This window comes from Thermobia domestica, chromosome 9, assembly GCF_964235325.1.
Source record: "Thermobia domestica chromosome 9, izTheDome1.hap1.1, whole genome shotgun sequence".
Taxonomy (NCBI): domain Eukaryota; kingdom Metazoa; phylum Arthropoda; class Insecta; order Zygentoma; family Lepismatidae; genus Thermobia; species Thermobia domestica.
The window spans coordinates 185,590,311-185,602,567 of NC_137462.1; the positions used below are offsets into that span (position 1 = coordinate 185,590,311).

General features: G+C 36.7%; 1 protein-coding gene across 2 annotated transcripts in view; it reads right to left on the bottom strand.

Moving 5' to 3' along the window:
- LOC145660503 (macro domain-containing protein CT2219-like) overlaps window positions 1-12,257 on the bottom strand; it is a 73,844-nt gene that overhangs the window by 11,539 nt on the left and 50,048 nt on the right. For both annotated transcript variants that reach the window (XM_081725630.1, XM_081725629.1), the window contains exons 5-7: window positions 9,175-9,291; window positions 4,850-4,953; window positions 1,698-1,728 (exon numbers count right to left, since the gene is read on the bottom strand). In XM_081725630.1, the coding sequence (XP_081581756.1) occupies window positions 1,698-1,728; window positions 4,850-4,953; window positions 9,175-9,291 (252 nt within the window). The remainder of the gene's footprint in view (window positions 1-1,697; window positions 1,729-4,849; window positions 4,954-9,174; window positions 9,292-12,257) is intronic.

Here is a 12,257-nt window from a genome sequence, read left to right on the forward strand (position 1 = left end):
GTTAGATATCAGAGAAAGTTATCTTTATCTACTTTCTTAATTAGGGGCGGATCCAAATCTCCTTCGGAGGCGGTTAGATTATCAGTTTCTCTCTCACCAGTCTTTTGCAGCACATCCGAAAACGATCTCAATGCAAATTTGTTACTGAAGATACTGTCAATCGATCGATCACATGGTCCAAATTGGTAGCAATTTCGAAGACGCCTTATCTCAAAACTAAACAATAGAACTTGCTTTAAACAATGAAAGCGCAGTTGCCAAAGTATAACTTTGCTTCACAAAGATGAACTTCGAGGTTTCGTTAACAGATGAATTAGGAATTCCTTACACTCTAATGCTACGAAGTTCTCAGTGTTCCTTTGTACAACACTGAGGTTAGTTTATTCGCAAGTTATTGTCATATTAATATGGAGTTTTTTTTTTTTTTTTTTTTTTTTTTTCAGTCCCTTAAAATGTTCTGAAAATAACTTCCATAACTTTTGAAATTGTGTTTGTTTTAACTTGAACATACGCGTGAAGTGGTTTATTATGAACAGGGCAAAAACAACTGTGATAGATTAATTACAAGTGATCCGGTTAGAAACACTGTTGTTTGTATTTTAGTTCCAAAATCGGCCGCCCGCACTCGTTCGCTGGTGGACTAATAACTTACTACAAAAACAACATTTTAACGCATTTATACCAGCCTGACATTTCATCCATCTGCAGTGAAAATCCAACAAGCTTTTTATCCATCAGGATACGACTGAAAACTGTACTGCCCGTTTTACTATGGTCTTCATGGAGCGTATGGATTGCTAGGTTGCTATTAGGGGCTTACCTTATATTCTGACATACTGATAAAAGCACCTCAGATTATAATGTATTTCTGCGACTTCGGATTTTTTGAAGTTTAACGTCCCTTTCCAGTGCCGAGGCTATAGAAGACGGGACTTATTGTTTAAAATGGGTTTTGAGCCACTATTTTGCAAGCATTCCTACCGGGAATCGAACTGGGGATTACGCACATAGGAAGCGCGTGCGCTAGTCACTTGTCACTTGATCAAGAATGAGAATAAGCTTTGGGTTGCTTAAACCGCCTCACTCGAATAGAATTTCCATTCAGGGTTTATGAAAAATACACACAAGTAAAGAGTAGGGAACAATAGATAGTTCAGCAGCGCAGCCTGAAAACTATAACACACACCCATTGCCCAAAAAACAGCTTGCACACAGCAGCACAATTGATGGGTTCTCTTAAGGTTACGACTTTGTTGCTTAACCAAGAATAAATCTTCAGTATATGTCTCTAATTACTTCTTAATTTAAATATATTCAGAAGTTTACTATATTCATTACTCATTAAGCACGGAGGTCCTATTACATGTATGCGTCTGAGTGTTTTCCAGGTATAAACTAATAGTTTGTATACAGCTCTGGAAATAACGCTATCAATAAAATTTCTCTAAGTTTTTATATTTTGCACCTTAATTGATATCTACAACTTTTGTTTTTGCTATTTATTCTTATTATTTTCTGCAACTTATTTTGACCTCAACCACTTTTACTATTATTTTTCTTTGAAAAAAAGTGTATACGTTTCTTATCCCCCAAAATAAATGTCAGAATAACGATAAGAAAGTGAATACACTCTACAAAAGCTTTCAAAACGTTTTCTACTAAAGATCTATTTTTCAATAACGAATACTGTAACTTACCATAAATTCCTGTAGATACGCACGGAAAGGCCTATAATGAAAATAAACGAATAAATAAATAAATAAAAATCTTAATGAATAAATTCAAAGTTATTAAGACTATTACAACAAAATTTAGTCCAACTGCAGCAAACATATTTCAATTTTTGGTTTACACCTCTGGCAGATTTTTTTTTTTTAAATCAATATCTAACACAAAAAAATAAAACAAAAGTCTGAAGATTATGATGTATCGTATAATCAAGAAGTGATGATATTTCCGTTGACAAAACGAAACTTTGTTGTTGCCTATACTATTTAATACTACTTAACAGTTCTGCTACCTATCTAACTTTAAACAATGTTATTGTTAAGTAATTGGATTTCATAGCTATGGAATAAAATGAATCTCAATAAGTAGTTGCTCCCAGAAATTTAATCTCTGTTCTGAAGTAGCATGTTGTTCTACATGAAATGACAATTTTAGCACATAGGTTTTGTCATTAACACACAATGTTTGAAAATATTTAGTTACGGTATGCTCTATCTGTATCAATACACTTCTTCCATCGGCTACAGTGCTTTTTATGGCCGTTTCAAACACCTTAGTCTTAGTCAACAAATCTTTAAAGGCTGTTTTTACAGCTTTCTTATTGCAGTTCACCGAAAACACATACAAATTTTAAAGAAATGGTACTCAGTAGAGGATCGTGGATGAGACAGAACCAAAAATTTCAACTCTTAGTTTCTGTAGCCTCACATGCAAGACATACGATCATGTATTTTTATGCAAAAGTATTACGCCGTTTCTGTTTAACGAAGTTGGCTATGAGGACAAGTTTGATGTACAATATCAATTTGTTGACAATACTGGGTATTAATGGTTTCATCCACTCTTTAAGAAGTTGTAATGGGTAGCTCCCCTTCGATCATGCCAAACTACCAATTATCTTCCTTAGGTGCACGCTGGTTTGGGTGAATGCTTTGGCTTTTGATTTTCATCCAGTTATTGTTCTGAAAGTCTACAATTTTCGTGAAGAATCCACTTTTATCACATATGATTAGACGAGCCACAAAGGGAGATTTTTTATTCTCCTGAAGCTAATAATGTGCAGATCTCCAAACATTGCAGTTTGAGTATTTCTGTCAACTCATGAACCCATTTGTCAAGTTTTTTCACCTTGCTCAGAGTTGTAATGTCTAGAAATTGTAGCTATGCCTATTTCCTCTTTGGCAGCGAGTTCTCGATCAGTTACGGAAGAGTTAACTTCAACTGGTGGTTTCACATCATCACAGAGGACGTTCTCACGTCTGGGGTTAATTTTGTAAGATCCATATCTACTGAACCGAATTTCTCAAAGAAGAGTCACACTGTATGTTCATTAGCAGCATCGTTCTCAAAGCAGTATTAATGTTTCGAGTTACTTGGGCTGCGGAATGTTCAAGTTTGAATTCATAAAACATAAACCGTATATTGTGGGTTTCCATGCTTATACTTAATTAAAAATTTCTTCAATACTTCTGGCTTAATTCGAAAAATAAATATATGATTAAACAGAGCAAAGAATAAGCAATAAAATTATATATAACAAATTACATTAAACTTTACAAGATAAATTATAAAGAAAATCAGCCTACATAGAAACGGACATCATATGAACAACCTGATAGGATCGTGTCTAATACAGACTGATCACTGGATTGATGAACAAATTGAATTCTAACTCACTTTAGCGGGCGGATACTCTATCAGCGAGATCTATTTTTGTTGTAAGTGTGTGTGTGTTCTGAAGGTTCATTCCTAGGACCTCAACTACTTAGACATCATTTGCAATTATCTGCAGACCCTCCAATGTTCTGAAAACATTTTTAAATGAAAACTGCTCACTCTTTTCAAGAATGAAATTTCCTGTTAGGCTATAACAGACATAACAAAAGTTCAACCTTAACTAAGAATCTGACGTATAATCCAATCACAGGTGTTTCAGCGATAAATTTTCGCCGTCATTAGTGTCTATTAAAAAAATACCATCCATTTTTTTTTCTATACGACTTGTTTGCCCGAAGTGAACAGGCAAGGAATTCTAACTAAGCAACTACGCATCGAGTGGCACGCCGGCGCAACATAGTGGCGTCAGACAGAAACAGGCCCCGCAAGGTGCTAAACACATTGGACGGCACAGCTACGTCAGCCAGAATTACTCAGAGAACTGAAATCAAATGAAATCTTTTAAGTTTTACGTCCCACGATTATGTCCGGTAGGCTAAAAGAGATGGTGATGATGAGAATGAATGAAATGGTGGAATTAAGCTAGAATGGTGGAAATAGGGAGGATACGGAAAAGTTTCGAGGAAACCCACGCATACGGTGTTTGCCCACCAGAAAGCTCATTAGAAGCAAACTGGGATCGAACCAACGACTTCATACACCACAGGTGAACGCTTTACCACTGAGCCACCGAGGTACCCTACTCAGAGAAATAATAATAATAATAAAAATGCTTATCTCTGGTAACCCAGCTGGACGCTTTTGTGTGGGCCAACGTGTATAACACGATGTTTCAAAGGATACTGAACTCAAACAAAAATTCAGAAAATGGAATCCAACCAGTAGCACTTTTATAGTTTAAAAAAATCAATATTCAGAAGTTGTATATATTTGGAATATTTGCTTATTGGCATAATGCATACATACATAAAAAAGTATTTAAAAATACACTGTTCTAAATTGGTTACCACACATTTAACTTTTTAAGGTTTCCTTTATGTTACTGAAACACTAACAGCAGGTTATATACTACTAAATGATTTGGTAATCAATTGTTCTCCACCAGTTACTTGTCTCTGTTTTTAAATTCAGTTTCATTTTATCATCATCACCATGTTTAGTTGTCTTTTTCAATGAATTATTAGAATTCATCTTAAAATTATATCATGTTCCTGAATGTTGCATAATTTAAGTTTTTCTATTTTATTACAATGAATGACTTAAAATTTTATACATGTCTAAGCAAGCAATTTATTCTCTCCCCATGCATAAATGGTTATGTTTGGTCCATCTATAAATAAACGCTTCAACATATTTAGAATCATATATTACACAACTAAATCAACTTGTTCTTTATACAATAGTTTTGACACACATGCTCTTGAAAATGAGAGTTAATACATACTATTGTTCTCAGGTTGTTCTTCACTAGCAGTTGAAGACACGTTCTATAACAAGATTCTAGCAGCTGTTCTTTCTCTCCTTGAGGGCCGACAGTGTGGATTACATCTGAAAAACCAACAGAAATACGAATCAACATTAGTAGTATGTTTTTACATTATGCAATTGAAAAGCCACAATCTAGTGACTATGCAGTATGTGAGGAAAATAATACAGGGCGCGGCACGTAAAACCGGCCCGTCGTAATATTCTGGTATGTTGTGTTTTTGGCAACACTTAAATAATCTACCTTCCTACCAAGAGATGGCGTGTCAAGGTCGGGTCGACTTACGTGACCTGCAGCAGTCACGTGCAGCCGCAGCCAGTGAAACTTGTCGAAACATGCCACACATCAGCTGCATCATTATCCCTTGTGCATGAGATGTTTACACCAGAGAGGACAATCAGCAAAGGCTTGTGGCCTCCTCGGTCACCAGACTTGTCCACGTGTGACTTTTACTTATGGGGACTGTTAAAGGGAAGAGTATACGAAACAAATCCACACACAATTGAAGAACTCAAGACCAGGATCCAGGATGTCACCAATAGCATTACAACACAAGAACTGACAAGGGTATATATGAATCTCCTCAATCGTGCTCACATGTGTGTTGAAGTGGGCGGAGGACACTTTCAGCACCTGCTGTGAAGGCTGCTGTGAAGGTGAGTACTCATATTCAATACATTACATTTCATTTTATGTGTACACTTTACGGGCCGGTTTTACGTGCCGCACCCTGTATTTGGAACCAGAACTTCCATTCCAAATCTGAAATTCTGAATTTTTGTACCAGATGTATTTGTAATTGTTTATTATTTCTCTCTAATGAGACTTGTTTCATAGGACACAATCCCCCCTCACCCCCTCACCCCCCAAAAAAATCCCTACAAGATGACAATTTCTCTTCTCCCTCTTTAAATTCACGAATGTCGATATGAGCTATTTGCCTTTACTGAGGATATAAAATTCAAACAAACAAAATCTACTAATTTTGCACATGATCTGTGACGGATCATGTGAAGAAATTAAATGAAACTTCACGTTTTACATATGCTCTTTAGGCTAAACGAGACGGATGATTAATAAAGTAAATGTTTTTGAAATAATTGGTGCAATGAAAATGATGAAGAAAACGGGAGAACCCCGAGAAAACCTAAGGATACAATGTTGTCTACCACTAACATGAATGACCGGGATTGTACCAGGACCCCACGCACCAGGGGTGAGCGGTCTTCTACTGAGCCACCGTGTTCCTCATCCCCAGAATGATGCTCAGATACGGCTTTTTAGACTAACTTCTCAGCGTTATGTAATGTTTGCGCTTTGTAACTGAGATTAGTTAATTTTTTATGTACGTTTACATAATGTTTTGTCTTTAGTATAGTATTATAGTTATTCTTAGGTATCTTATTATAAATTGAAGGAACAAACGATTCTTTTCTTACTATATCTTCTATAATTACGAATTTAATAAAATTCAAACAGTGAAAAATGTACAAGTGGACCAAGAATCGAATCCACGTTTCCGGCTTATTGTGCCAGTTTGCTGTACAAAAATGGTAAAGCGCTCACCTCTGGTGCATGGGGTCCTTTGTTTCGTTTCAGCTCATGCCAAGTGAGCTTTATGATGGGTAAACACCGTGTGCGTAGATTTTCTCGGGGTCCTCCAGTTTCCTCCCACTTTCTATACCCACCATTTCACTCATTTTCATCATCACCGTCTCATTTATCCTAGCCGGCACAACCGTGTGGCGTGAAACTTATATATTCCATTTCATTTTGTTGTACCACTACGCTACGAAGTGCGCTACATGATCAAACTACATATTGTCGTTTATGAGATCGATGCCCAGTCACTCATAAGAGTGGAAAATATTTCAATGTGATTTTACAAAATTCGTACATTTTATTTGTCAGAAGATCCTTTCTTCTTTCTACTTGTTCACGTGTTCACAACTTTGGATGCAAGCCAGCACACGAATGAAACGTATACTTCGTTTTTTCAAAGACAAAAAGAAAGAAAAAAGCATAGAACATAGAACAAACAAACAAGATAGCATCTACCTTTAAACACATTGAAACAAGTTGCTTATTTTTCACGCTTAGCTCACCACTATCTCTTCCTTAAATTGGCTGCATAATTATAATTTCATTCAAAGAACAAAATTGCAATCTCAGCATTTTCTTTCTGCATCAAGTCAATGATCTACATGTGGACAGCAACAATACTTCTTCGCTTTCTTGGAGTAACCTACATGCTGTCAACATCATGCCCTGCAACTCACATACAGAGTATCCAGAAAATCCAGTCCATTGGCGTCCTTATCAGAAAAGGCTTACTAACATGTCACTTAATTTCTCAATAGAATATCGTCATTTACCAAGGACACTCGATTTCAATTTTACTTTTATTTTTCAAAATGTCCAGCAAATGATTATCTCGATGAACTCGCTTCTGCAGTATGAACAGAATATGCTCCCAAACAAATTCGGGGACTTCCACCCACTTTCCTCCTTGCCCTGGACTATTTTTTTAATTGCTATCCCTATAGTGCTTCTTCTAGTGACGATTGGCATTTTTATTTATTATCTCCACAAATGTGTGCTCCAGAGCAGTAACTAAAAATAGGCTCGTCTCTTTACAGCATGCTCTGTCTGCGGGTGATACTTCCCGTCGCCAGAGCTCTGTTTATCGCCATTATATTTTTTCTATCTGTTTCTAAAACATCGGCAACAAACATTAATACCTACATATTATAAATGCCAGACTATATCGGCGCCAATCAGAGCACTACTACACAAACTATGGAAACAACTCTAGTGATACTCCAGCGTTAATTAGCGACCTAGTGTACAAATATTAGATTCACCATAGTGAATGACCGTAACCTCAGTCTTGAGGGACATGATACAGGTATTACTTGCTGATCCTGACTTGATGTGAGGACACCTACAACGAATCACACATGTGAGATTTATTTTCATCAGTCTCTAATACACCTCTATTCTTCTTTGTGTTATTGTGATCAGTGTTTCCATTTGAGTGGTGTGTTAGTAAAAAGAAAAGAAAATAATCCCTCGAATTATTTTTACACCATCCAGGGGGTGTAATGTGCCCAGCCATGTGACCTGCCAGCCACCTGCTATCTATCAACAAAAGCAGACTATACTACTATACTTTAACTAGTGTCACATGTCACCGAGGAAAGAAGACACCATTTACACTAGTGCCAATATCGAGGATTCAACAACGAACTCGAAGATCCGCTTTAAAAGGAGTAACGAGGACCTCTGCGGCAGTCTGCTCTGGGATTCCCTATACATAAAATCTCACACTCTGATCAGCTGCATTAGACTGTCGAGTATTCCCATACAAAACTCTTACTCTAGTCGGCTCCACTGTGCAGTGGAGTATTATCAACTACGTAAAGTGCTCTGGTCAGTTGCACTGGACCGTGACGCGTTCTAACAAAATCTAACTTGAATCACACAATTAGAGAAGACAGGAATTAGAGACTCAGCCGCGTCTCCGGACGCTCTTTTCAATAACTTTTGTTGAATTTAGAAATTTTATTATAACTGTATCATAATGTTTATAGTAAAAGGTGGCGGTTATAAAACACAAACGATTCGTAAATTCTCTGCTCTACCACCCTGGTACCACAAAACATTGCAATATTAATCTATAGGGAAGATCATAACGTGTTTTAATATATATTCTTAAATATTTTACACAGGTACATACTTCCAATTCCGTGTATTATAAATGATCAAACTTACATTTCTAAAACCATAGTGAATCAATATCTGTACCTTTTGGACCGCCAGTTCATCTAATTGAGTGGCCTATTTAAATTTCTGGAAAAGGAGTCATTCAATTTCCGACCAGATAAAATACTACTTCTTCCTATCCACATGTCACCAGGTTACTCGACTGAGTGACATTCTGAATTCCAGACCAATGACTCATTTGATCCCTGACTGCGTCAAAAAAACAGATAATTATTTTTCGGCTGTAAAAACAATTAATTGTTCCTATCTGAAGTTCACTAATTTCGCAGCTAGACATTATTCAGTTTACTGGGTATATTTTAATACAAAAGAACGTTCCCTCATTCAAAACATAATTCTTGGTAGAAACTTCTAACTTCAAATTGTAATGAAAATCGAATTCAGCTGACGCATGAACTTCATAAATATTCTAAATAATAACAGGCCTCTTTGTCAGTATTCTTCATAACAGTGTTATAACTATTAACATAACAACAGAAATATTATTTTTAACTTACATTTCGCAGGAAGTTTATAGCCGCCGGTGATTTTAGCATCCCCTGTATCACACCCCTGAAGAGTAGAGCACTCTTGTTTTAGTGCAGGTCCAGCAGCAGAATGAATGGCTCCATCCACTTAAATAAAAATAAAATACAACTTATATAAATATTAATATTAAATGGTAAACAAAAGGAAGAACCGATTTAGTCGTGCATTTTGTAACTGAATATTATTCAATATAAAAGGAGAGATCATGTCAAATATATCAGGTGATCAAAGGTAAAGAGGTTGGGTATTAAGACAATTGCTTCTAGTTTTCCAGCTTTCCTTTTCAAGACTCATCCCACTCTGATGCACATAGTGTATTTGCAGTCATAGCTTCGTTAGAATGCAGCTTGCTGGAACCTACCTTGTAAATTTTCTTCATGATTTTCGAAGTGTCTAAATCAGGGTGGCTACAAAATAACGGGAAAGAACTCTGACTTTTCCCGGTTCTCCAGAACATGTTTTAAAATTTTCTCTGAGATGTAATTAGCCAGACAGATGGAAAAACGACCATTTTTCCCTAATCAAGAAATATACAAAACAAATACAGTCTATTTTAATATTAAATTACTGAACACTTACCTGATAGAAATTCTTGCACGAAGCAAGAAATTAAACATCTTCCCTGAAACTTTAGTCACATGTTGAACGTTTCGTCACATATAAAAGGAAAAAAAATCACAATGAGACTCGGGTGAAAGCAAACAAGTCAGGACACTGAAGGGCAAAACTCATAATGTTTCCACCATAACGTGCTATACATCTATAGCAAGAGAATGAAATGTAGTTACATGGTTTGCAGAATTTGTTATGAAATTGTTGTCTATCGTAAAGTAATAAGCTTCTTTGTAACAGAAAGTGCATTAATGTGCTGTTGTAAAAGGAAACGCAAGTGCATTGTTTAGTTACTTTTATACTGAGCATGTGTGCAATACTTTCTTTATAGAAATGTCTAAGGCATGTTACCTTCAAGGCCTAAACAGAAATTATCAGCTCTATGTGGGTAGGCATCGCTAGTAGCAGCGAAATCGAGCAGAGCAGACCCGTGGTGTTATGTTACGTACGTCACGGAAAAGGGGGTTAAGTTTAGCCTGTACAATGAAAAGCGAGTGGACAACTGTCATTCGTTAAATTATTCACATAAATTATGCCTTTTATAGTGTTTTCACAACTAGAAACAAACTGACGTTTGGAGAAGCACGTGGTACACTGTTGCCACTTCGTGCGCATCCCGGTAAGTCATCAACTGGAACTGTCCTCTGAGTCTTAATGAAAAGGAAAATCTCTAAATATTGGTTTGTTTGGATGGATGAAAGGATGTTTGTCGTCCCAGTTTGTGCATGTGCTGTGTCTGTTTTTTTTTTTTTTTTTTTTTTTTTTAATAACTTCCACGCACAAAGAAACGAAAGACTAAAATAGCTTATGTCCTTCTGGAAACACGTGTTGACTAGCGCCAATATTGGAAAGATAAGGTCTGTTGCCAAGGAAACTCTCCATCCACTGTTGCTAAAATGACGCTTACTATTCGACCCTCGCTGAGTGACCGCAATAACTATGTGACGTAGATTCCCTTCTTCAAAACAAATCTGCACGTATTTTTGAGCTGTCAATTTGTTTCTAGTTTTGAAAGCACTTTAACAGTATGAGTTTACAGCAAATTTTTGTTACATCTGATTACCTATAAAGTGCGTGACGTATGTAACGTATTTGTTACGTACGTCACGACGAATAATAATATCTATTGCATATCAAGTATCATGTTACTATGTTACTTTATGTAATGTTAAGAAAATTAATTTAGTCAGACAAACAACATGCATAAGTTGAAGCAGAGAAAATTAAATCTTTGCAGTAAAGTTGTGTAGAAAGAAATTCAAATTGTTTCAGTCGCATGAACTATGTGCTGAGAATAAGAAAAGTACAAAACGTTGAGTAATGTCGCGCCAGAATATAGATCTAGTCGTGCCTTAAGATACTTTTTTCGTGGAATCTGGAAAGTCCCCAAAACCCTCCCTGCTGTTCTTGGCGACATTTGTTAGAGATTTATGACCCCTGTTACCTAAAAATCAACGTTGCCACATCACTCTGTTGTCTCGTTCTTTTATCTTTTTTTTCTTCTGAATTTTCGATAGGGTCTATACAAGTGTTACGAAAATACGACAATATTGAAGAGAATGACTGCAGTCTGCTTAAGATCAGCCGAGGATTGTGTGAGGGAAAATGAGTAGTGACTGAAGCAAGAGATCTGTAAGTTTGTCTGCAACAGTATATTAGCTGTTCCTAAATCGAGTAGTATTGTTACTGCATTTCGAAGACTAGCATATGGCAACACTGCATCGACTGCTGCGTGTTCATTAGACAAAATAGTCTTAGCGTTGATTTCAGTTGTAGTGTGTATTGAAAGTGTGCCGTTGTCATTTTCTTCCTGCAACTTCCATACGTAAATATGGTACCATTAGCTCCAGAAGTAGCTAAGGGAAAAGTCAAGAGAAGTGAAGAAGAAAAAGCGTAGAATGCAGCAGTACCGAAAGGCAATGTCAGCATCGAAGGGGAAATAATGCGTCAACAGACGAAACTACGCATGCAGGAGTTCCGCAGCAAAAGGAACTGGGAAGAATCTGTGCCATTTGGATCGAGTGTGGGATATCAGGATGGTACATCGTTAGAAAAAGCAGTGCAAAGAGTGAGAAAAGCCCTTTTCAGTAGGCCTAGAAGAAAACTCAGTGTGGTTTAAATAATTAGCGGAGGAGTTTGGCGTGACACAGAAGGAAAAACAACAACGTGAAAGCACCGTACTAACAAGCCACGCAAAAGCAACAGTAATTAATTTCTACAAGCGTGACGATATATTCCGAACGCTGCCTGGGAAATATGATACTGTTTACTTGTACAACAATAATGAGAAGAAGGAAAAAGTGCACAAGAGATTCATGATATTTTACATCAGCGAGGCATATCAGTTCTTCATTACCGAATTTGCTGAAATATATCCTATGAGTGAAACTAGTTTCCGAAACTTTCGCCCCAAAGAATGCATTACTGTATCTAAACAGGA